Source organism: Eleginops maclovinus, chromosome 20, assembly GCF_036324505.1.
Source record: "Eleginops maclovinus isolate JMC-PN-2008 ecotype Puerto Natales chromosome 20, JC_Emac_rtc_rv5, whole genome shotgun sequence".
In the NCBI taxonomy this organism is placed as follows: Eukaryota; Metazoa; Chordata; class Actinopteri; order Perciformes; family Eleginopidae; genus Eleginops; species Eleginops maclovinus.
Window position 1 is genome coordinate 10,469,992 of NC_086368.1, and position 23,088 is coordinate 10,493,079.

General features: G+C 40.6%; 2 protein-coding genes across 2 annotated transcripts; both read right to left on the reverse strand.

The window, feature by feature from the left end:
* Window positions 1-101: 101 nt before the first annotated feature.
* Window positions 102-23,038, reverse strand: mov10a (Mov10 RNA helicase a). Its single transcript, XM_063911807.1, has 23 exons — window positions 22,793-23,038; window positions 22,437-22,641; window positions 22,249-22,354; window positions 21,243-21,436; window positions 17,776-18,017; window positions 17,433-17,679; window positions 16,773-16,898; window positions 16,518-16,680; window positions 15,518-15,660; window positions 15,240-15,410; window positions 14,456-14,603; window positions 13,402-13,563; window positions 12,459-12,562; window positions 12,241-12,338; window positions 11,738-11,836; window positions 11,477-11,585; window positions 11,273-11,390; window positions 2,051-2,242; window positions 1,896-1,967; window positions 1,287-1,412; window positions 1,098-1,186; window positions 772-890; window positions 102-610 (listed from the first exon to the last, which is right to left on the reverse strand). The coding sequence occupies exons 2-23, from the start codon at window positions 22,556-22,558 to the stop codon at window positions 546-548; spliced, it is 3,015 nt and encodes a 1,004-aa protein (XP_063767877.1). The 5' UTR covers window positions 22,559-22,641; window positions 22,793-23,038; the 3' UTR covers window positions 102-545.
* On the reverse strand, window positions 5,350-11,005 carry LOC134882287 (zinc finger BED domain-containing protein 5-like). Its single transcript, XM_063909917.1, has 2 exons — window positions 8,465-11,005; window positions 5,350-5,809 (listed from the first exon to the last, which is right to left on the reverse strand). Exon 1 carries the CDS (start codon window positions 10,871-10,873, stop codon window positions 9,818-9,820), a length of 1,056 nt encoding a protein of 351 aa, XP_063765987.1. The 5' UTR covers window positions 10,874-11,005; the 3' UTR covers window positions 5,350-5,809; window positions 8,465-9,817.
* Window positions 23,039-23,088: the final 50 nt, after the last annotated feature.

Below are 23,088 nucleotides of genomic sequence, written 5' to 3' on the forward strand. Positions count from 1 at the left end.
GACTTGTCCTTCCTTGATTCTCAGATATGGTTCACTGCAAATAATGCAGTGGAAGGAGATGGTTAATAACATGTTATGAAATGACAGTCTACAATACTACATCATTCAGAAGAGTTTATTTACTACGATCAAAAAGAAACAGATGAAATGAAAAGACACTAAAATGTTCGGTGTAAACACTGGTAAGACATACAGTGATGTATTCCTGAGAAATATTTCAGTGTGCTCTTTTTTTTTTCTTTCTTGGTCAGAAAAGGAATTACTTTTGTGTGGCCATGGTCCCACTAAGCAAGCTTTCTGTTAAATGGCAGCTTTATTCAAGCCACTGAAAAAGTTTTACTTTGGAATTATCATCAAAAAACATTGCTTTATTGCACCAAAATATGCAAACTACTCTTAGAAAAGCACATAAGCAGAATATATTCTAAATGGATAGTCAATGTTATGACCAAAACTGATAGAAAGGAAAAGGAAATGCTGATACTTGCTATTCATTTGTATGCACAGCAAATTGTTCTTCATTCCTTGTTGGTTGTATTAAGAAGTTAATGCTCATGTTTCCACTCGGGGTCCAGATACTGCTGGAGGGCACTCTGCTCTTCTGCAGGATCTATAAGAAAAATTGAAAGGACACAACATTTGCATTTTCTCACAAGCAGAACATTTCCCTAATGCTTTAAGGAAGTGAAGCTGGAGTGACCCGGTCAGATGAAAAGATTCATATTTACAGCTGATAAGGCCGAATTGAACTGAGGTTTTAGCTGTACTCACTGTCAGAATCCACACTGATTTTCAGCGATGCCAGTCTTGACACAATGTCATCCTCCCCTTCTGCATCTTCAAAGTCAAATCCTGTGTATCCCTTCTCCTTCACACAGTAGCTGATGAACCTGCAGATGAAAAATCGTTAAACTAAGCTAAATTTGATGTTAAACTCCAGAATAGCTACTTAATAGATCTTATGGTGAGGTTATTGTGTAAACTAAGTCACATTTAAATCTCAATGCTCTTAAATCAGTGTCTGCAACTGAAAAATACTTGATTTTAAGACAACTTTCCGCAATCCAACATAGCTACTTTGGCCTGCTTTGCCTTACTTCCCCCAGGTGGGGTCCTTGTTGAGGATCACAGGGTTTCCCACGACTATCAGCAGGGACCTGGCTCTGGTCAGGGCCACATTGAATCTCTGCAGATGTATACAAATATGAAAAGAAAGAATCAAGATATAAAAAAGAAACCCTGCTTATTTTATTATCACTATATGTGGAGGAAGTAATAGAACAGACCTTTTCATTTGCCAGGAAGCCAATGTTGAAGTCTTTGTCCATCTTGAGATAGTTGATGCTGCTGCGGACTGTAGACACCATGATGATCTTCCTCTCTTGGCCCTGAAACTCCTCCACAGACCCCACCTGATACCCATGAAGGGAAACATATGGCATAATTGTAAATTCACGCAATCCTTATTAATCTGTAGTCATTATTTCATATAGAATACCTTTGCAACATGTCTTTCTGTCATAACTGTTTTCTGTTGGAGTGTAATAATTCCTATGGGACTAGGTTAAGGGTCACCTACGTAAGGATGACATTTAAATGTTTAATTTTTCTGCTAAACAGTATAAAAACCTGAGATTATTTCAGTCTTCAGACTCATGCTCCAGACTGACTTGTCACAATAGTTCTGTCTCTTACACCTGTTGTAAAAATATAATCTTTAAAGGTTTTTCTGTGTTTCTATTGTTAAATTCTAATGTCTGAGTGCTTAGATAACAGATCCTGTAGAAGTCCAGAACATTCTCTACATTAATAATGTGCAAAATAAACATTAAATCAGCATCCTTTTTAATATTTTTTCCCCGAGTAAGAGGACCTGACACAGCAGCATCACTAACCTTGAGCTCTTTGAGATCAGCCAATCGCTTCAGAGCCGAAACTGACTTCACAGCCTTTTGGATTTTCTCAACCTGTAAGATAAAAGTTACCAATGACTCGCTTAAACTGTTTTACAGCATCTCTGAAAACACAAACTTACAGCACAAAGACTCACCTGCTTCCTGTAGGGGGCGATTATGCCAATGTCTTTGGCGGAGAGCTTAGGGAGACCCTTCTTCCCTTGAGTTTCTATCAGCTTGGTGAGATAGTCCACCAGAATTTCAATCTCAGACACGTTGAAGAAAGAAGGACTGTTGGCCTCTCTCTCGTCTTTCCCAATCACTCCGTGGAAGATCATCGGGAAACCCTGTAGTGATGACAGCCTGAACCGTTAACACAATATCCTCATGGTTGACAGGCTACTTGGAGATATTGGTACTTTTTTGACACCCTGTCTTTTTAAGTTTTGTTTTAAATCTCTGCTTACTTTTGGCTTTTGTCTGAACTCGACCATCCTAAAATAATAATTATTTTTGATGCTTTTCCCTTATATACTTTTTTATTATTATTTTTTTTTTTAAAGAATCTTTTGGGCAACCAGTGCCTTTAATATAGTGACAGTGCAGGTCAGAAACAGGGAGACAGAGGGGAAGACGCGCAGCAAAGGGACCCAGGCCAGATTCGAACCCGGGTCCACCGCATGGGGATCAATATGGCCACCTGCTCTACCCACTGAGCTATATGACAGCCTTTCCCTTATATTCTAATGAAAGTTCCAATTTTTGTCCGACTATGTTTAAAGATGTCTTTCCATAATAACATCTAATTTGCTGTACTGATTGATGTCTTTTCTTCTGTGACAGTCTGTGGCTGCTTTCTGCGTTCCATATATATAATATATATGTAAATGATACGAGTGTAAAAGAGTCATGAGTCTTAACTATACAGCTCCAGAAAAAATTGAACACCACTCCAAATGTTCTTAAATCTTTATCTCTACATGTACAGCAGCCCTTCCAGTGTCTGTTGAATTCCAATGCAGAGAAAGGTTGTCAGTAGTTTACAGAATACAATAAAAACATTTTTTTTAAAACATTTAACTCAAAGACATACTTATAAATAATAAAACCAGAGAAACTTATAATGCTGCAGTGGTCTCTTGCTGTATTTAGAAAAGGACACCAATTATTATGGCACTTTCAGGGAGTTGCTTGACTTTTAAAACATATTAGAGATTCCCTTTAAGGCAGTGTTTCTCAAACTTTTTCAGACCAAGTACCACTTAACCAATAAAAAAATACTCACGGACCACCTAACTCCCCCAATATCCCAAAACAAGATTCAAGATTCAAGAAGCTTTATTAATCCCGAGGGAAATTGAGGTGCAACAGTTCAATACAAAGAAGGAAGGAGAAATATACACTAAATATACACCAAATATAACTAAATATAAACTAGAATAAATACAATAGGCCTGCTTACTACTCCAACAGTATATTACAAATTAAAGCCTAATAATAACAGCTTTATGTGACCTACTCTATATCGCTCGTTCACACATTAAATCAACAATACAAATACAACTACGGATTCTACAAGCATTTCGTTCACATGCGATTTAAATGGTATGCTGATAGATTTTACACATCATATGAAACATAGTCTACATTTATTACTGAGTTTATGTCCGAGCGAACAGAGAGATACGCAAAATGCACCGCATTTAGTACGACACAAACTTCTGCTGTGTATTTTCAAAAATAAAATACAGTAAAACTATGGTTGCAGGCCCAAGTTTAACAAGAATTTAACAATGCTGCTTTGTTTTCAGACCAACAAGTGTAGAAAAACCAACTTCACAGTTGTAGGTGGTTGGAAACGGCATCAACAGTTTCAGAGCAGCGTCAGCCAGCTCTGGATGCTCAGGCTGGACGTCGACCCAAAAGTCCGTCAAGCTTTTCTCTCTGAAAGTCGTCCTCAGTGTCCCATCAGATGCGATGTCCACAAGGCTGTCAACCTGTCTTGATGGGAGCTTGGAACTGACGTGTTCGATGTGCGTTTTGTCCCAAAATGGATTCCTGATCCACTCATAGCCTGCATCTAGTTCTGGGAAATATCTTCCCAGCTGAAAGTGAAGGCCTTGCAGATGTTCCTTGAAGGCTGCAACTGTGCCGCCGTCCAGCTCTTCATCTGCAGCGAGGAGAAAATCCACAAGCGTCGGAAAACAGTCAAACTCCTGGCGATCCAGACGGACACACCACAGTTCCATCTTGAGGCGTGCGGCTTTAATTTTGTCCTGCACATTGAAGGCGGTGACGGCTTTTCCCTGCAGCGCTAAGTTCAAAGCATTCGCCTTATTCACCTGGCGGCCATTTTGAAACTCGAACGAGGCTGAGGGGTACACAAACCCGGAAGTTTGACTCCGACGCATACGATCTATGGAAGATTCAGCAGCACCAGCAATGGAAACTCCAGTGTGGACCACCAACCTTTCTTGTTTGCCAGAATTAACAATTCAAAATGTGGAGCAGTGGGCCAGTACCGACTGCAACATCCCCCGGGCGGTGTTAATTAAAGGATACAGTAACTGGATCGAAGGTTTTATCCACGACATTGAAGGTAAGAATGGACGCTAATTTACCTCAGTTTCTGCTAGCGTGTAGCAGCTAGGGGTAGTAAGCTTAGCTGTGATATGGAGTTGTTGACTGTACTATGTTTGATTTTATTTAAAACTTAACATGTATTTAATCGACAGTTAATAGGAGCCCAACACACATATTTGTGAGGGCTAGGTCTTTTCCCTCGGTGCGGAAAAATGAGTCACCGTACAACATACAGGTATCATAGTGCTAAGTGGGCAAACTGCTCAGTTCGCAGAGCAGTGCCACAGTTTAAACCAGCTTGCTAAATGTTCATTATGAGTTTTATCAACGATGTACCTTTCCCTGTCTGACTGAAAATAACATGTTGATTTTATCTCATTAACATGTTATCTCTAGTTGATGTAATATCACATAAGCCTCATTGATATCTACTCAAATACAGTATTATCTTGTTTCAAATTAGCAAAGCCAGACAGCGCTAGGTGCATGTTGCTATTGCTTGTTGACAATGATAGTATAATGACAGTATAACTATCAGGTAAGTGATAAGGTAAGCTAAGTATTAACATTCATAAGATAAGAGTTGCTCAGTTCTTGGAGCAGTGTATCCAGGGTTGAGGAAGGTTCACTGCACACTCAGTGTATTTGTGTGTGTGTGGAGCAGTCGGTACTGGCCCACTGCTCCACATTTTGAATTGTTAATTCTGGCAAACAAGAAAGGTTGGTGGTCCACACTGGAGTTTCCATTGCTGGTGCTGCTGAATCTTCCATAGATCGTATGCGTCGGAGTCAAACTTCCGGGTTTGTGTACCCCTCAGCCTCGTTCGAGTTTCAAAATGGCCGCCAGGTGAATAAGGCGAATTGAGTGCGCTAAAGACATCCGCCAGGTATGCCAATTTTGAGAGCCACTGGAAATCATGCAGTCTGTCATACAGTTCATCAGTATGATGCAAGAATAACATCACCTCATCGCGCAGTTCAAATAGACGGGTGAGAACTTTCCCACGCGACAGCCAGCGAACTTCAGTATGGAAAAGCAGTTTTGTGTGTTCACTTCCCATTTCATCACACAGAGCTTTAAAAAGACGTGTGTTCAGTGCTTTGGTTTTTATTGTATTAACAATTTTCACAGACTCGTCCAGTACTGATTTGAGGCATGGTGGCATTTTTTTTCACAGCCAGCTGTTCTCTGTGAATGCAACAGTGTGTTGCTGTGGCGCAAGGAGCACGCGTACGCGCGCTGCCAGTCCCTTGTGTTTCCCAGTCATTGCAGTCAGGGCCGGGGTGGGCCATTTTCTCAGTCCGGGAATTTAATTCAAATTCAGGCCACTCTGATATGGAGGAGGAATTTGAGTCCATGAAAAGATAAAACAAACAAAAAACAATTCTCTCTCAATGCTTTTTATTTGTTTTAAACAAAGGTATATAATACTTTGCGTCACTTTAACAATATATAATTCAAATTCAAATAAAATAAAGATAATGATAAAGAAGAAAAGTTATTTCACAAATCAAAGTTATTTCAAAAATCAAACTGCACATACTGTATTTAAGATTAAAACAGCAAAAGTTTCCTCAGCAAAGTGCTTGTCTTTGCGAATTCGTTAATGACAGTGTCATTGTCAATGGACATCAAAATGTCCTTTTCAACACACATGAGCATAAATGCATAAAGGAGTTCCTGCGACATTGAGCTTCGTAGCCTGGTTTTCACACATTTTAAGGCAGAGAAGCTCCGCTCGCATGCAACCTGGGTGGTTGAAAGAGTCAAGAGAAACTTATAAGCCAACCCGATTACATGGTAAGCATCTGTGAGGAGGTTATATTGTGTGAGGATCAAGTAAACGCAGATAGCACAGTTTTTGCAAGAAGAGCATGTCCTGCTCTCCAGCTCAAATTCTGGCTCCATGTATGAAATTCCACTACCCTGCTCATCAGTCTGTGTGACCTCTCTTCCTGTCCTGACCACATAATCCTCCAGAGGAGACTTTTTCAGTCTCTCCCACTGGGATGCCAGGCTATACAGCTCGTCTTGCAACCTGCTGACAGTCGCTCTGTCATCAAACCTCAATACACACTTGCTTAACTCTTGCAGTGCTGTACTGGGGATTCCGTTTTCCCTCAACTCAGCAAAGTTGTTTGGGTCAAGGCAAGCAAAATCTGAGGCAAGTGTTGCATTGGCTGCAAACCTCCTGTTGATACTGCCAGCAACTGTGTCCAGAATAACATTATGGACCTTGACCTCAAATGCAGTATAAGGTGAGACTGGTGGGTCATCTTCCTGGAGCTCTCCTGGCATTCTTTTCTTTTTTCTGAGTCGTTTTTCTGGGAGAGAACTCTCCACAACAAGTTCACTGTCTGCCTCTTCCAGTTTCTTGTTGGCCCAACTCACAAACACATCAGCTGCTCCTTTAACTCCCTCAAAGTCCCTGGCAAATGTTTTGAGGCTTTCCTCTGTCCCCTCAACCAAACGCTGAGCTGACAAAATATTCATCCCATGTGTCTGTAAATACTTGGATAGAGGGGAGGTGTGCCTGAAGATGCGGAGGAAAATCTGGGCTGTGAGTATAACCTCATATCTCAAAAGGGTTTCCACATGCCCCTTTGCTTTGGCCCTGACCACTGACTTCATAGTGTCATCCGCTTCAATTGCCACCAGGGTCAACAAGAGGTCAACATAGAGAGCATCCCTTGGATCGCCAAAGCTCCCAAACACCTTTGTAAGGGCCTGATCCTTAGCCCACCACCTTGTAGCTCCTATTGGAGCCAATTTCCGGTGACGTCTGTCCTCACTCATCTCCTCCCACTTTTGCATGCGTTTCCACGACTCCTTCAGAAACACTGCCACATCATTCAGAATGGAAAAAAGTGATGTGCTTTCAACCACACTGCCTGTTGTGTCTGTCAGAACAAGATTTAACACATGGGCATAACACCACATGTGAATCTGTGTAGGAGCCAGTTCAGAGAGCAATGCTGAGAACCCCTGATATTGGCCCTGCATATTGGCAGCACCATCAGTGGAGTTGCCCACACATGTGCCAATATCAATGCTGAGATCATCCAAAGTCTGTTTCAACAGGTCAGTGAAATGCTGACCTGTGGACTTCTCACAATCCACCACAGCAACCAGTCGCTCATGAATCACATCTGTCACATACCTTAGTATGACAGAACATTGGTCTGTGGATGACACATCCTGAGTAGTGTCTATCTGTACCGAAAACATGCCTGCCTCTCTGACCTCATCAGCGATTCTGCGTTTTATCAGCATTTTGAGTACATCCACCACTTTGTTGACTATGTCCTTGGAAAAAAGTGTCACAAGAGACCCTCTTCCTTTTCCCCCACTGTCATGGTGAATTTTGCTTTGCTCAATGCAACTGCTAATGTGTTGCTGAAGACAGGGATCATATCGGCCCAAAAGCAGTAGCAACTCTAAAAAGTTGCCATGATTGACTGCAGTGTTTTCTAGGGTGTAAGCAGCCTCTGCCTTATCCCCTCGATAACTAAGACCACATTTTCCAATGACTTTAACCACATCAACAATGCATTCCATTACCTGGCGCTTCTGTTTAACTTTCTCATGATGTAAAGACATCTGTTTGCCTGCCAAAAGGCTGTTTACATTTGCATCTTTAGCCATCAGAAAGTAAGCATCTGCACAATTCCTATGTATCTTACTTTGTTCATGCTCTTCAATGCGCTGATGGATATGTTTCCATGCCTTCATACCACCCTTAATGAAGGGATTGTTTGTTTTAGCAGGTGGCGCAAATGCCAAACAAACAGAACAGTACAGTGATTCTGTTTTGTCACTGAAAGTCAACCATTTGCGGTTGGTGCCTTGTTTGTTGTAGAACACTTTGGCTACAGGGGGTGTTGTGGGCTGGTTAGGGTTAGGCACCCTACCATGGTTTTCTTCTCTATGCCAATATTTTACATCACAAATGTCTATCTTGACTAACTACAGTATCTTCCTCTACCTGGCCCTTCAGTAGTCGTGCCCTCCTTGGGATCATCAGTAGCACTGGAAGTGGTCTGCTGAGCTGTTGCTAGAAAACAATCGATAACAATAAAAAAATATATTTAATAGTGAGTTGATAACCACAGTGTGCGCGCCTCTGTGGAAATGCACGATATGACGGCGAGACGAAATAGGTTACAGTTGCAGAGGAGATGAGCGTGACAGCACATTTGAAACTGTTTGTCAAAAAATGGAAAAATGGAATGTAAAGCAAGTGTTCTGTTCGTTTACACACAGCAAGCACGGGACGTGAACATCTCTGCATCTGCATTCGTGCTCAGTCCGAAATGGATAGAAATCGACAAGAAAACAGATTCTTCCTTTCACATCAAAGCGTCGTGCCCGCGCGGTGTCCGGATAAGTGCTCATTGCAACTTGAAAATAGAACAGTCTATTCCCTGCACGGGTCTGAGCGGGCTCAGCTCACATTATAATAAATGGGAGGGGAAGGCTTGAACATGAAACATGATGCTGATTCCCGCGGATAGAACGCGCGTGCAGACTCTCCAGTAATTAAAAAAGGCAACTAAACACCCCAACGTGCTCGCGCTGCCCCTGTTCCTGCACACGCGAACCATGTACAATATTTGCATACAGCACTTCTAAATAATTATATTTATTTTAATTGCATGTTTGAGATGCATTTAATAACAAATATCAAACAACAAATGTGATCGTCCCTATTTAATATTGCGTTAGTAACCACATGTGCGCGCCTGTGGGAATGCAGGCTACAGTTGATGAGGAGATACAGTGTGATAAAGCGTTAAGCAATTGTTCATCAGAACTGGAATGTAAAGAAAGTGTTCGGTTCTTCTTTGAATATAGGAATACACTTCTAAATCATATAAATTGTGAGATTTTACATATTTAACAACAAAAGCAGTCAGATGACAGTTGAGTTGACATTGCAAACGTTCGCCACGTTATAGCCTATTTGATCAAATTCACAACCAGGCCTATTATCCATATCTCTCAGTAACCTACCAGCTTGTCTTGAGAACATATCTGTCAATTTGGCACATTTGGCTGCCACCTCCTGTCTTTTTTTAAGCTTAGCCCGCTCCGTTCCACCTGGCCTCTTTCTACCCTCCATCACTGACGCGCTCTGTTTCGCGCCGTTGTTATTTAAAAGACGAGCCGTGGGCCAAACCATCTGAAACATTTGGGAGGAGAGAATTCCCTTACATGGTAGAACCTATTTAATCTGCTGTGATGCAGCAGGCGGCTGCGCTGCAATGGTGAATTTATGCAGACTACAGTTGAATTGATATTAATGCAAGAATAAGATAGTGACAAAAATTAGTTACAACTATTTTCCCCATGGGCCAATCAGGCCAGGTCGATGGTTTGGGCCGGGAAAGGTCCCGGATAATACCATTGCCACCCCGGCATTGATTGCAGTTGCACCATCTGTGCAAATACCAACACATCGTGTCCAGTCGATATTATTCTGCAGGATGAAATCGTTGACTGAGTCAAAAATGGCTTCCCCTGTGGTGTTGGTCGGCAGGGAACGACAAAACAGAAATTCATCCTGCACACCGCCATCATAACTGTACCTTACAAAACACAGCAGATTTGCCTCATTCACGATATCAGTTGACTCGTCCAGTTGCAGTGTGAAAAACTGGCTTTGGCGTAAGCGTGTGATCAGCTGATCTTTCACATTTTCGGCCATGGCTGTTATTCGCCGCTGGACAGTATCATTGGAGAGGGGGACCCTGTTAATTTCGTCGCTTGCTTTCTCCCCAAACAATACATTAGCCATAACCTTGGCAGCTGGTTTGACTAAATTCGCACCTATCGAATGAGGTTTCCCTGTTTTTGCGATGAGAAGGAATACCCTGTATGATGCCTCTGTAGCCTTCGCATTTTCCCCCGTCGCAAAAAAATGTGAGGGCGCCTTCGTCATGTGTTTTTTAAGTTTATCACGTTTTCTCTCAAACAATGCTAAAGGTTTCCCGATGTAATCCTTGTGTTTGCTCTCAAAATGACGCTTGAGCTTGGCGGGTTTCATAGCCTCGTTAGCCAACGACTCGTAGCACAAAACACAGTGTGGATTGGGATGCTCTTCATCTCCAGTCCAGAAAAATCCGAATTTTATGTAGTCGCTGTGATATTTTCTCTTCACTTTAGCGCTGGACTTTCCGCGATCAAGCCGAGTTTCACAGCTTTCAGCCGGGTGGTGGTTAGACGGCGAACCGCTCTCCTGGGACTCAGTAACGCACACAAAATCACTTGTCGCTGCGGCTGAACCACTTGTAGGTGCTGGATCTCCTGCATCAGGACGATGCACCTTGACTGTCACGTCAGATTTGTCATTTAATTTTCTTTTAACTGACCCTGTCTTTAGCCATCGATCCATCTTGTCAGTTGACAGCTCAAATTGACCGCGCAAATCATTTATGACGTAAGATTGTAACCTACGTAGTGACGTAGCTACGAACCTACGTAGCTACGCTACATCTGTGCTACACTCTATACTAGTCATTTTAAGACATTTTGAGAAACACTTTAAACTTATAATATATTAATTTCAAATGTGACATTTTACCAAAATACTCACGGACCACTAGGGGTCGCTCACGGACCACCAGTGGACCGCGGACCACTCTTTGAGAAAGACGGTATGTATAACTAAAATGTAGTTGGTCAGAAATATGGGCAGACATTTTAAATATAACCACTGTAAATTCCTTGAGAATGCGTGTGTGTGATCATTTTGGTATGAAAATTGTCCGAGAAAAATGCTTTTGCTGCCCACCTTTTTGGGAAGGTGTTCCCATTTGCAGTAGATGTCGCGCTCCCATTGGTCAGCAAACACCTGCAGCTCATTCTCATAGAAGAGCTCATTAGGGACTTTCAGAATGGCAGCATGAGACCTGAGTTTAGAAAGAAAAACTAGAAAGCTGAAGGGTGTTCATTAGAACCATAAATGCAAAATGGAGGTAAAAACTGAAAAACACACCTGTAGTTTCGCAGCAGTTTGGTCACAAAGCGGGTGTCAAAATGCCCAGAGTCTGTACTCTTCTGATACAAAGTGTTGTGTCTCATCAGTCTCTCCAGCAGAGAAAGCCCTGGAGAATATTAATGTTACAGAATTACATTTATATCATTGAATCGTTCAATCTTAAACTTTTTGCAGTAAAAACATGGCATTAACGACTATTGTAGTGTGCAAAAGAAGACACCAAGATAAAACAATGTAATGTAATCCCCCTCGTCTCACCGAGTCCATGCTGCACTGCTAAGTTACATCGAAGGATTGGTCCCAGCTGCTTTGGATCTCCGGCCAGCACCAGCTGACCCTTCTCTGCACTGAGCAGACCTGTGAAACCAATAATCAGTGTCACTTTTACTCTTTCATTTCTCTCTTCGATGATAAAACATTATTCAAGGGAAATATACTCTGTTTTCTTTACAGTTTGACAGACAGGTAGACATTTATTTCTTGTAACCTCACCAAAACAATCAAAATAGTTAGTGTAAAAAAAGTGTGAAACCTTGATCTTTACAGTTGAGCCAACAGGTTATTATGTGAGATTATGATGATGAATTAATCTTAATCATTGGCCAAAATTAGATCTAGAGAAGAAAGCACGTGTGACTGATGAATCAAAGCACAACACATATATGTATCTTAGAAATAGGTTTCTGTTCTGAACTCTTTTACATTTACCAAAAGAAAATTCTTGTAATAGTATAGTCATTGTTCAGATCCTCAACATTTACCTGCGATGGCAATGACGCACTCAGGCTCCACTGCCTGGGCTGCTTCATCCAAGAAGATGTGGGTAAAATGGTCCATAGGGAATTCTCCAGTCACCAGTCTCCAAACAGAAACACACAGCAGGAATGTTAAACTAATAATATGCCAGTGGCTCACAGCACTAAAGAATGATGCCATTGAGTCCTACAATGAGTTATCACTCAATTTGAAAGCAACCTACCGGCCAGCTGTGACCAGAGTCGTAACTATGATAGTGTATTTCATCAGAAATGTTTTTTCTGGAAACACAAACTTATCTTGCCTCTGGTCCCAGTTACAATATTTCTGGAAGAAAATAGAGAGGAGAGGACACGTAAGAAAATAATGGCTATTTAAACATCCAACCATCCTTAAACGAAAGCATAGGAATGACAGATACCTGTTTATTTCAGACCCTTCTGTTAAATAGTTTTATTAATGATCTACATAAGAATTACACTTTTACAACAATGCTTTTTTAATTTATTTTTTATAGATATTTTTGGGGGGGCTTTTTGCCTTTAATCAGATAGGACTGTGGAGAGTGACAGGAAAGTGGGAGGGAGAGTCAAGGTTTCAAGGTTTCAAGGTTTTATTTGTCATATGCACAGCAGATACAGCGTATATGTTGGCAATGAAAATCTTATGTCGCGTGCTCCTCCAACAACTCAACATGCATGGTGCAAATAAGATAAATAAAATAGTGCAAAAAGAGAGAAGAATATTTACAATATCAACAATAAAGATTTGAGGATGTGAAATATATGTGGAATACAAAACTCGGGGTGGGATCCGGAAAGGACCACAGGTCGGGAACCTGGGTCACCGGCGTACGGTGCAGGTGCCCCAGCCAGTTGCGCCACGGCCGGGGCCTACAACAATGCTTTTGACAGAAAATAATATGTTCTAATGTCACCAAACATCTGGATGAGGAATCACTGTGGTGCAGGAACATATTTTAATTTCCGTTTTATTTTAAAACCTTAAAATATGATGGGCCCTACTTACATATGGTTACACATGAGTATTGAATCACAGGCTATCAGGGGCTCAAATCTGTTGGTAGAGATTTTATCACCAATAAGCTGATTTATGGCCAGTAACCAGATTATCTTGTGGATGTACAAATGCCAGCTGATGCTCACCTGCAGGTTGGCGGGGACAGTTCTGACGTCTCGGCTGCTGGCGTACATGCGGTAGATGCGATGAGGGTCCATGTGCACCATCAGTCTCTCACAGAGGAGGTCACTTGCGCTGTTTGAAGGAGCACAGGCGAGGATCCTGGCTAATGAGTCTGCCTTGCTGACCTGTCGATGTAAGCAAAGTCAGATTCATCTCTTTTAATTACTGACGAGTTATTTGGATGCTTTGCTGGTAATCAAATAAAACCAACAACAGATTGCATTACCTTGAAGCAACTACAGCTGCAACAATTGGTCGATTAAAAAGAAGAAATTTCTTGCTTTTTTGTTTCAACTGAATACCTTTGGATTTTTCAACAGACAAAACAAGACATTTAAAGAAGTCACCTCAGACGTTTGAGATTTTCTCAGTTTTTCTTGCATTTTATAAACAAATAATGTATTCTAGAAAATGTTCACGCAGACACTAAAACCAGACGCATTACTTAGTTTGACCTGTCAGTCCACTTTAATCACGAGTCACGCTCAATTTTACACTGAAGATGAAAACTCTTCCTCTGCAATATTATATATTTATGATTAAGTATGCCATTTCGACATGCTTATACATACATTTAAGAAACTTTCCCAATGATATCTGCTTCTATGGGACTTTGTGGTTGTGTTTTGAACATACATGACTCACAATGGTGTCTCCTAAGCAGCCCATCAACTGTTCACACATTTCTGGTTCACACATATGTTGTTCAAATGTGATGGAAGGTAGAACTAATATCACATTTTTCAACAAAAATGCCCCCTTTCAACCAATAAGAGGAGATCAGAAAATCGCAAAATCTGTATTATGATACCGTGTTCCTGTGTTTCCTGATTATTTGTTAGTTCTATTAAAAAATACGAAAGATCGGCCATCAAAATATCCAAGACTTCCAATGGTATGTCATCGCTCTCGTCTATGAAACAGTCAAAACTATCCAACCATTGGACTTAGCGAGAAGCTGGTTAAGTTTGGAGGGTCTAATGAGGCTAGTTATGTCACATTGTCAACACGACATACCTGATGCATAGCTTCAACAAGAGTGATAGTCTTTCCAGTTCCAGGGGGCCCAAACACAAGATGAGGGGCGGGCTTTGACGATCCAGCCACGATGCGCTGGACGGCAGCATGTTGCTCCGGGTTGTTCTCCAGCTGACGGTTGAACATACTGGAGAGCAATGTGAGAATGGATCACACATTGCACATTAGTGAAACCCAGAAATGTGTAGCAGACACTAAAAAAATGTTCGATACATTCTAAGCCGATATGAACTTTGTCAGGCTCATAACCCTCCATATTTTACCCATATCTACTTCAGAGAAGTTTAGTGCATTAACCCAAAGGATAGCCCGATATAGTGAATGAGTGCGAGGTGAAGGCTGTTGAGCACTCACTCATCATTAGGAGTTCATATGCTCTTATCACCAAAACCAGACAGTTTAAGCTTCTATAAGAACATGAGATACTGCACTTTAAGCCGCGTAGGTCTATGTGTCTGTACCATACAGTGTATGGTTTGAACATGATATTAAATCTTCCTCCCTTGGGCTGGCACTTGCACAGAGCCATGTAAATATATTTATTCAGAATCATAAATTATCCTAATTAATTTCTGAATATAGATGTAGAGTCTAACCTAATCTTATTGATATTTATTTTATCATCCTCATGTGAGGTCTTAATTTTCCTGTCCTGTGTTTCACTCTTTTGGCTGTTGCTGCTCCGACACCTGAATTAAACGTTTATCTTATCTTATCTACTAGTGATCTATAAGCATGAACTTTGTGTGTGTAGGCCTCACACCTGAGTTTAGGCATAGGGAGATTAGCCACTGCTGCACCAGACGGGAACAGCACCTCTTCGAGCTGATGCTTTGCTGCTAAGTCCACCGCACGATGCTGCAGCCTCAGGGAGTACCTGTTGATGGTGAACTCCACGTTGAACTTCATGTTGCTGATAAACATCTGCAACAATCTGAAGCAGGTGGAGAGTGGGAGAAGTGTTCAAGATAGATGTTTTATTAATTGTCATAGATATTCACTATGTTTTACACTGACGTGTATCTGTAGCGCCGCTCTTACCTCTTATGGAAGCCCAGCTTCACACTATCCAGCTCCACTCTATGAACATATCCCATGTACATCGTGTCATCGTCTCCACATATGGTCACCCTCAGACAGTCTCCTCGTAGTACAGATGGCCGATTCTCAGCAACACCAGGAACCTGTTGAATAATATCCGTGTTGGCCAGCTTTCTGCAGTGCATATTTCAAACACTGAATGAAGTGGACGTTTATACAATGTTCGAAGTTCCCAGGCCACAGTGTCTGCAAGTCTTTCAGTTCTGATCGATTTTACAATTATGTCAAACTTTCTTTGAAGACCCAATTTACTCCCAAAAGGCAGGTTAAACTTAAACAAGGGTTTATTGAAACTAAATTACATCATGGCAGGGGATGTCCATCCTATTTGCATCTTGCCTATTTCCACTGCAGACTTGATGCTTAAATTCTTAAAGTAAATAAACAAAACACGGTCAAAAACGTGATGTTATCCAAACCTGCAGACGTGGATGTTTGGCCACGCTGTGTTTCAGAACTAAATATAAAAACATAGCATGTGCAATAGCAAACAGACACATAACCTAAGCATAGTCCCCCTATATCACTACAAAAACAAACAAACATGGACAAATATTATTAATAATATTAAGCAACTATGTAATATGTCATGCAAACAAACAATTTTCTCAAATAAAATATGTTCTCAAGTATTTCTTAAACTGAACATACATTAGATCAGCAAGCATTCAGCAGACAGCAACATTAAAATAATATACATCACACAAAGAAAGCATAAAGCACAAAGTGGCATCCTTTAGATCATGAAAATGTTTTAGCATTTCACGATCTAGTCGGTGTCACAAAATTAGCTGTCTGTCAAGAACAGTATTTGAGAAGCATAGGCATTGATGTAAATCGATTCTTTTTGTAAATGTTTTTGCATTTTCATGACATAGCTCATAATACATAGACCTTTCATTGCTGCTCTTTTAAAAAGTGTACTGTGAGGAGTCCTTACCCTCAATGTGAGCAGTTTCTTGTCTAATTGATCCGGAGTCATGGTTTGATAGTGGAGGTCGTATTTCTCGATATCTGACTCCATCTGTATCTCTTCCAGGTGTAGCAGGAGGTGAAATCGATGAGCGTAGGTCTTCATCTTTAATGGAGCGTTGAGGAGACCCCTGGATATACAGCAAACACGCACACACATTGTGATCATGAGGGATAAAATAAATGGTTTGGGAAGCTTTAGGTCATTAGGTCATGCTCTCACTTCTCTGATGGCAGGTTTTGCTTGGTTGATGGGGACTCAGAGTTTTCCTGCCTCAGTCCTTTCAGGCATTTGGGGTAGTTAAATTTCCCTAATTTCAATGTTAACTGTAGAGGCTGGACCCCAGACCTGCAGAGAGGAAACACATTATAAATGAATTAAAAAGTATTTCTGTAACCATTATGGGTCCATTTGTTTATCCCTTTCAATTACAACCAGCTTCCAAATGAAATATTTGGATCGTGATTTGTAATAATGGATTTCTTTTTGCTGGCAAAAAAAATCTGTACTCATTCCATTTTGAGATAGTAAGACCATTTGCTGGTTTTATCTGTTACACTACATTCTTCAAAGGTTTAAATCATAGGGACCAGCATTTAAATACAATCTATAAAATTCTGAGTTTGATAATCCAGAATTTATTTGGGCAAATGTGTTTATTCCCCTTTATTAAACCTGACTTTTTGGGTGAAATTCTGAATTAAATAACATTGATTTCACTCCAATAACATTGTATGTCAGTCAACAGTTAGTTATAAGACTTTATGTTTCCTATGGAACCACAGAAAACACACATTGTGGAAAATCTTTAATAACCAGCAATAAAAGTGAATTGCTATTTAGAGTCTTGAAATAGTTTACAATCAGTTTTTAATAACGTACTTCTCTGGAGGTACTCCCTCCACTATCACTCTGCCCGCACGCCTGTATGTGACCCCCTTGTATGGTTTGTAAGGAGACACAGGCCCCAGCTCCACAGCCAGTGGGGTCCTCGCTTCAGCTTCCATCTCCCTCACAATGCAGAAGGGAACGGATCCCGGCAGATCTGGGCAGAACTCAAAGTACATGGTGGCCGGGAAGAATCCATAGTGTTTCAGCTTGTAACGGACCACGACCTCATAGCTTTCTCCTGTGAAAGAAAAGAGGCAGAGTAGGAGCTGTGAGCGTCACTTACCTCCCTTCACTGTGTTTTTTTGTTAATGAAAACAGAGAGGAGAAGTGTAACCTGGACAGAGAAAGAGGGGACAAGCCCTGGTCACTCTCCTCTCGTCCTCCAAAGTGAAACAGTGCATATTGTGCAAGGCAGTGTAGAAGGTGAAGTTGACACAGTGTGTGCCCTTGTTTTCGATGTGAAACCTGATGAGGAACAACTCCTTCAGACGCTCCACAGTGAACTGGACCTTTCCGCCTTTTGCAGCAGGCTCCGATGTGATGTTAATGCCGCACTTGTCAGCTATCATCTTTTTCCTGTGAGACACAGAGAAAGGCATGATCATGGTGCACATCTATAAAACTTGTAAGCATAAAAAGGATGTAAAAAATACTGCAAAGTGAGTAAAACTTTTTTTCATGCATGTAGCTATGTCAACGCTCTTGTTCTTTGTCTCTATAAACAGTAAAATATGGGATGAATGCAAACTTGCCAGACAGTAAATAAATGTAATTGAGTATCATCAAAATTGTGAAAAACGTGAAAACATTTGGTGGAGAATTGTGTCTGGATCCCATTATTTCTCTTGGGGGTTTCAACTGTTTTTTAATATTTGATAATCTGCCTAGCTTTTTAGAACTAATTGATAGCCATCAATGAAGATAAGACAGGAAATGAGGGAAAAGGGGAGATGGGGTTGACAAGATACAAAGGTTAGCGGCAAGATGCAAACAGCAGTTAATGTTTGGTTCCCTAACCCCTAATCCACCGATATACCAGTAGAAAGTCTATCACAGGGTTGAAACATATGGACAGAAAATCACTCACTCTTAGATTCACTTATAGGCAATTTAACCTGGAAATTTGAAATAAAGTCATTCAACAAAATGTCTTTATTTGTTAACATAAGTAAAAACGTATCAAACAAAGCAAAGGGGTTCGGTCTCTCAGAGTTATTCTGGAGTGACTGACACGGTGGAAAACATTGTGACTCATTGCATAGGGAAATAACTCAACCTTGTGACTCCTTGTGGGAACGGACTAGGAGCAACTGCCCTGAAGTGATAATAAAAACGCTACACGGTGATAAAAAGAACTAACAAGGACACAACACGAGACATGGGAAAGCACATATCCCTTCTGATAAAGAAGGCTAAGCAATGGCCGTACATCTTAAAAGGTCTCCTATTATGCTATATGTGAACAATATATTGTAGGGCAATATCTATAAAGAGATTGTCTGTGAAGTGTTTTGCTCAAAATACCTAACAGATCACCCATTGTAGCATGCCTCATACCCCTCTATTTCAGCTCTGTTCCTGAAGTGCTGATTCTGTGTCACTTTAAATTTGAGCGGACCTGAAGCTGGCCACGCCCCTTTGGAGCGCATGCAGCTCTCTCTCCTCTGTGAACGTTTCTACCAGAGAAGATACTCAGCTAAACGCTGCCGTGATTAAACGCCATATTATGTTCAAAACCACATCAAGCATTATTTCTGAAACACTCAGTGTTTACCACTAGAACAGTGACATTATATATATTATATACAAAGCAGACATCCTGCTGAATACACAGAGGTGCTGCAGAGGGGATTCAGCTCACGACTTTTATAGGGGACGATAGGTTGGGACGTGTCACGTGGGTGGGACGTTGCCAGGAATTCAATGTAAAGCCAGCCCACATTTCGGTTATGACATCATATGGGCAGCAAATCTGGATCAGCTCGTTTGTACCCCCCTTTTTAGAGATGTGGGTAAGGAGGAAAAGATAGAGGGTTGTATTTCCTGACACTTTGCGAGTCTCCTTACACACCATGGACACTTATGTATAAAAGACAGCAAGACGTGCATTTTGCATAATAGGGGACCTTTAAAGAAACTTAAAAAGGCAAAATACCTGTACGAAGTTATATACCCGGGGTGTCCAAACCTTTTTCACCGAGGGCCACATACAGAAAAATATACGGAGAGCAGGGCCACTTATAGAGGTGAATATTGCCTCATAAGTTAAGTTATAAGTTAGCAAAACAAATCAAATGTAGGTGAATAATGCACGATACTTAAAAATGGTTCAAGAAAAAACAGCCTACATCCCATCTGTCTTTAGGGTTGCACTCATTTTGTTGGCAGCTCATTCCTTAAAACAGAAACCTCAGATTGCTTATATTAAGAGTAAATATGAAGGTTAAATGTCAAGCTTGTTGTTGAAATAAGTTATTGGGCTTTTTTTTAATCAACTAAGATTTGCTAGAGAACGTTTTAAATTTTAAATGACTGAATTTATTTGAAAATTGGACTCATTAATGTATTTTAACATATACTTTTGAAAAATACAATATAAGACAAGCAAAAGTTTAATTTGTGGGCCATATTCCATTATACTTTTAGAATTTGCTGAGGGCCGATTCAAAATGGCCTGCGGGCCGCATTTGGCCCCCGGGCCGTAGTTTGGACACCCCTGTTCTATGCATTAAAAAAGCACTCTTACTGGAATCATCACAAATTGTTGTAACTATACATCTTTATTTAATATATGCATCTGTCTACTTTTATTCCTTATCCCTTTACTGCTCTGTTTATATATAGTGCCCTTTTTGTATTTTAGTATTTTCTACATATTCTGTATGCGTGTGCATTGTGATGGTTCTTAAGATGCTTTTTCAAATTGATTGTGTTAAAGGAGCTATTTTTAACCCCTAAACCTGAAAAGAGCCTAGAGCAGAGCCTATTTTGCAGTCTGCTTTTCTTTGTCATCATTGCATATCTGAAGAGATCTTCAGGCTGTTGAAATTGCTCCTGCTTCATTTAGCTGCTATACACAGAGATTAACGGCACTTTTTGTATGTGGTCCTGGTATCTCGTGCAGTTGTATGGGTTGTAGTTTTTCAATTGTGATTAAGTAAGTCCTAATGACAATAAAGTTACAATACCATAATAATTGAATGACAGCCTCGCTAGGTTCTTATGATAGACTGACTCATAAAGTCTCTATTTATGTGGAGTTGTTGGAGGAGCACGCGACATAAGATTTTCATTGCCAACATATACGCTGTATCTGCTGTGCATATGACAAATAAAACCTTGAAACCTTGAAACCTCTGACAGGGTTGACCAACAATCTTTGAGCAGATTTTCAATAGGTGGACAGTTTGATTTTAAAGTAGTTGACAAACACTTGTACCAGGTAGTATTGCAGTACAGTAGAACAGAAAAAATCACAGATGTAAAAACAGAAAAATGTGTCTACTCGCCTTGAAGTTGAACCTTGAACTTTGACCTTGACAAAGCAACAATCATAATGTAAGAGCCCCTTCCACACCTGTTATGGACTCTTGATCCCTCTGCTGGAACAGCTACTTCCTTGATTGAGTCATGCTCAAAACACTGATCTCCAAATTATGACCTAAACTGTATCTATTTCATGGTATAAGCTTGATGTGCTGTCATGTGAAACATTTTAATTTGTAATGTAATATAATGGATGCATCTGTAAAAACTGACATATTTGACAGCATTATACTGTAGATGACGAGACACACCTACCTGTTAAGCTTTAACTTGCGCAGGATTTCTGTAGCCAGCTTTTTCTTTGGTGTCAGTACCGGGGTCACTGGGGTAGAGGGGACAGAGGAGGGTAAAGGTGTCTTAGCGGTCTTCTTCTTCTTGGAGCCGGAGCCAGAGCCAGGGCTGTGGGGCAACTGAGGGACCCGGGGCCTCCTCCCCTGGTGCACTGGAACCTACAGCAACAATTTCAAAATATTGGTTACGTCTTTATTATAATTTTGTATTTTTTTTAAACATATCCGGTCTCACAGCAGAAGCACACGGAGAAATTATGAGACAATGTTCCTCTAGGTAAAGACATGCAAAACACTTATCTATCTCATCGTCATTGCCTTTGTGGTCATTTGATGCGTCTTTGCAGTTTTACGTTTTTGGTAGCTTTTTGTGTCTCTGTAGTTGCTTTGCATCTCTTTGTTTGATGTTTCTTTGAGGACATTTGGCATCTCCTCGTGGGGGGTGTCTTTCCTTTTGACATTTTCAGAGGTGCTTGAAGTACTCAGATCTTGTACTTAAGTAAAAGTACAAAAGTATAAGTATCATAATGTACTTAAAGTACCAAAAGTAAAAGTACTCGTTATGCAGACTCGCTTTTCAGAATAATATAATTATTGATGCATCAATGTATAATCAAAGCTGGTAAAGGTGCAGCTAGTTTCAATTACTTATATACTGCAGAGTAGCTTGTGGATTTTACTCTAGGTGTAACTACAGTCTTATTTAAGCGTTGTTCTTATTACATATTATTAACCAAAATCTGAAAAGTAACTAAAGATATTAAATATATGTAGTAAAAGAACAAAATTTACCTCTGAATTGTAGTGGGGTAGAAGTACAAAGTATCAAAACATTTAAATACTCAAGTAAAGTACATGTCTCTCAGAATTGTACTTAAGTACAGTACTTGAGTAAATGTACTTAGTTACTTTACACCACTGGACATTTACAGGTGATAGCTTTGCACTACAGAAGTGAAGGCTCATCTTACCTGAGGTTTGACATTTATGTAGATTTTCTCCTGTTTTGAGAAGACTTTATTAGACTTCACTAGGGCGTGGATGACAGAGGAAAACTTGGGGTCTTTAAATCCTTTCCTGTGACAATAAAAACACAAAAGAGTTTCATAAGAGCCAAGTCCAACAACTGCATGTGACACACGCTGGTTTTCCAGCTTACCTGCCCTTAAATTCAGCGTAGTAGATAGCCCGAAGTTCCTTTTTAGAGATACTGTTGGATGTTCTGTCTCCCAGAAATGCAATGAAGTCCTGACCGGATTTAAGCGACTGTTGAAGAGACATGGTGTTGTTCTACAGGCCGCCGCCGCTCTCGTTCGGCTGACTCAAAATGAGGAAGTTCAACTATCTACTAAGTATCACTGTAGCTGTTGGTTGAAATGCCCACAAAATTTCCACGTTACACTTTTGCACATGTTTGAATGACACCGTAGTTAAAACTGGCGTCGATTTCTGATTCATTTTCTAGGTTAAATGGCGATAAACTCATATATTCATCAGATACTTTGCGCAGTTTACCTCAAAATTCAAGCTGGTGAACAGTCTCCGGAACCGCTACTGGAAGGGAGCTTCTGCAATTGTTTTACACAGGGAAGACGATGACACCAGAGCGACAAAACAAAAGACAATGGTCTACACGAAACGTTTCAGTGCAAAGTGTACCGCCTTCATTTACCATAAACGTTTTTAGATTCATTTTACATTTCCCTTAAGACGTTTTATGAGGAGAACGCATTCTCATGTTTTTGATGACACTCCCTAGACTCACAGCCGCGTGTGGGGTCATGTGAAATGGGCGTTTCCATCGATTACAT

Excerpts from the sequence above, each read along its gene's own strand:
- mov10a (XM_063911807.1), bottom strand. The coding sequence starts at position 22,558 with ATGTCTCTTCAACAGTCGCTTAAATCCGGTCAGGACTTCATTGCATTT. Across the intron at positions 12,563-13,401 it reads CTGTCCCCGCCAACCTGCAG|AAATATTGTAACTGGGACCA; the intron begins GTGAGCATCAGC and ends ATTTTCTTCCAG. Across the intron at positions 2,243-11,272 it reads GGGAACACCTTCCCAAAAAG|GGTTTCCCGATGATCTTCCA; the intron begins GTGGGCAGCAAA and ends TCATCACTACAG.
- LOC134882287 (XM_063909917.1), bottom strand. The coding sequence starts at position 10,873 with ATGGATCGATGGCTAAAGACAGGGTCAGTTAAAAGAAAATTAAATGAC.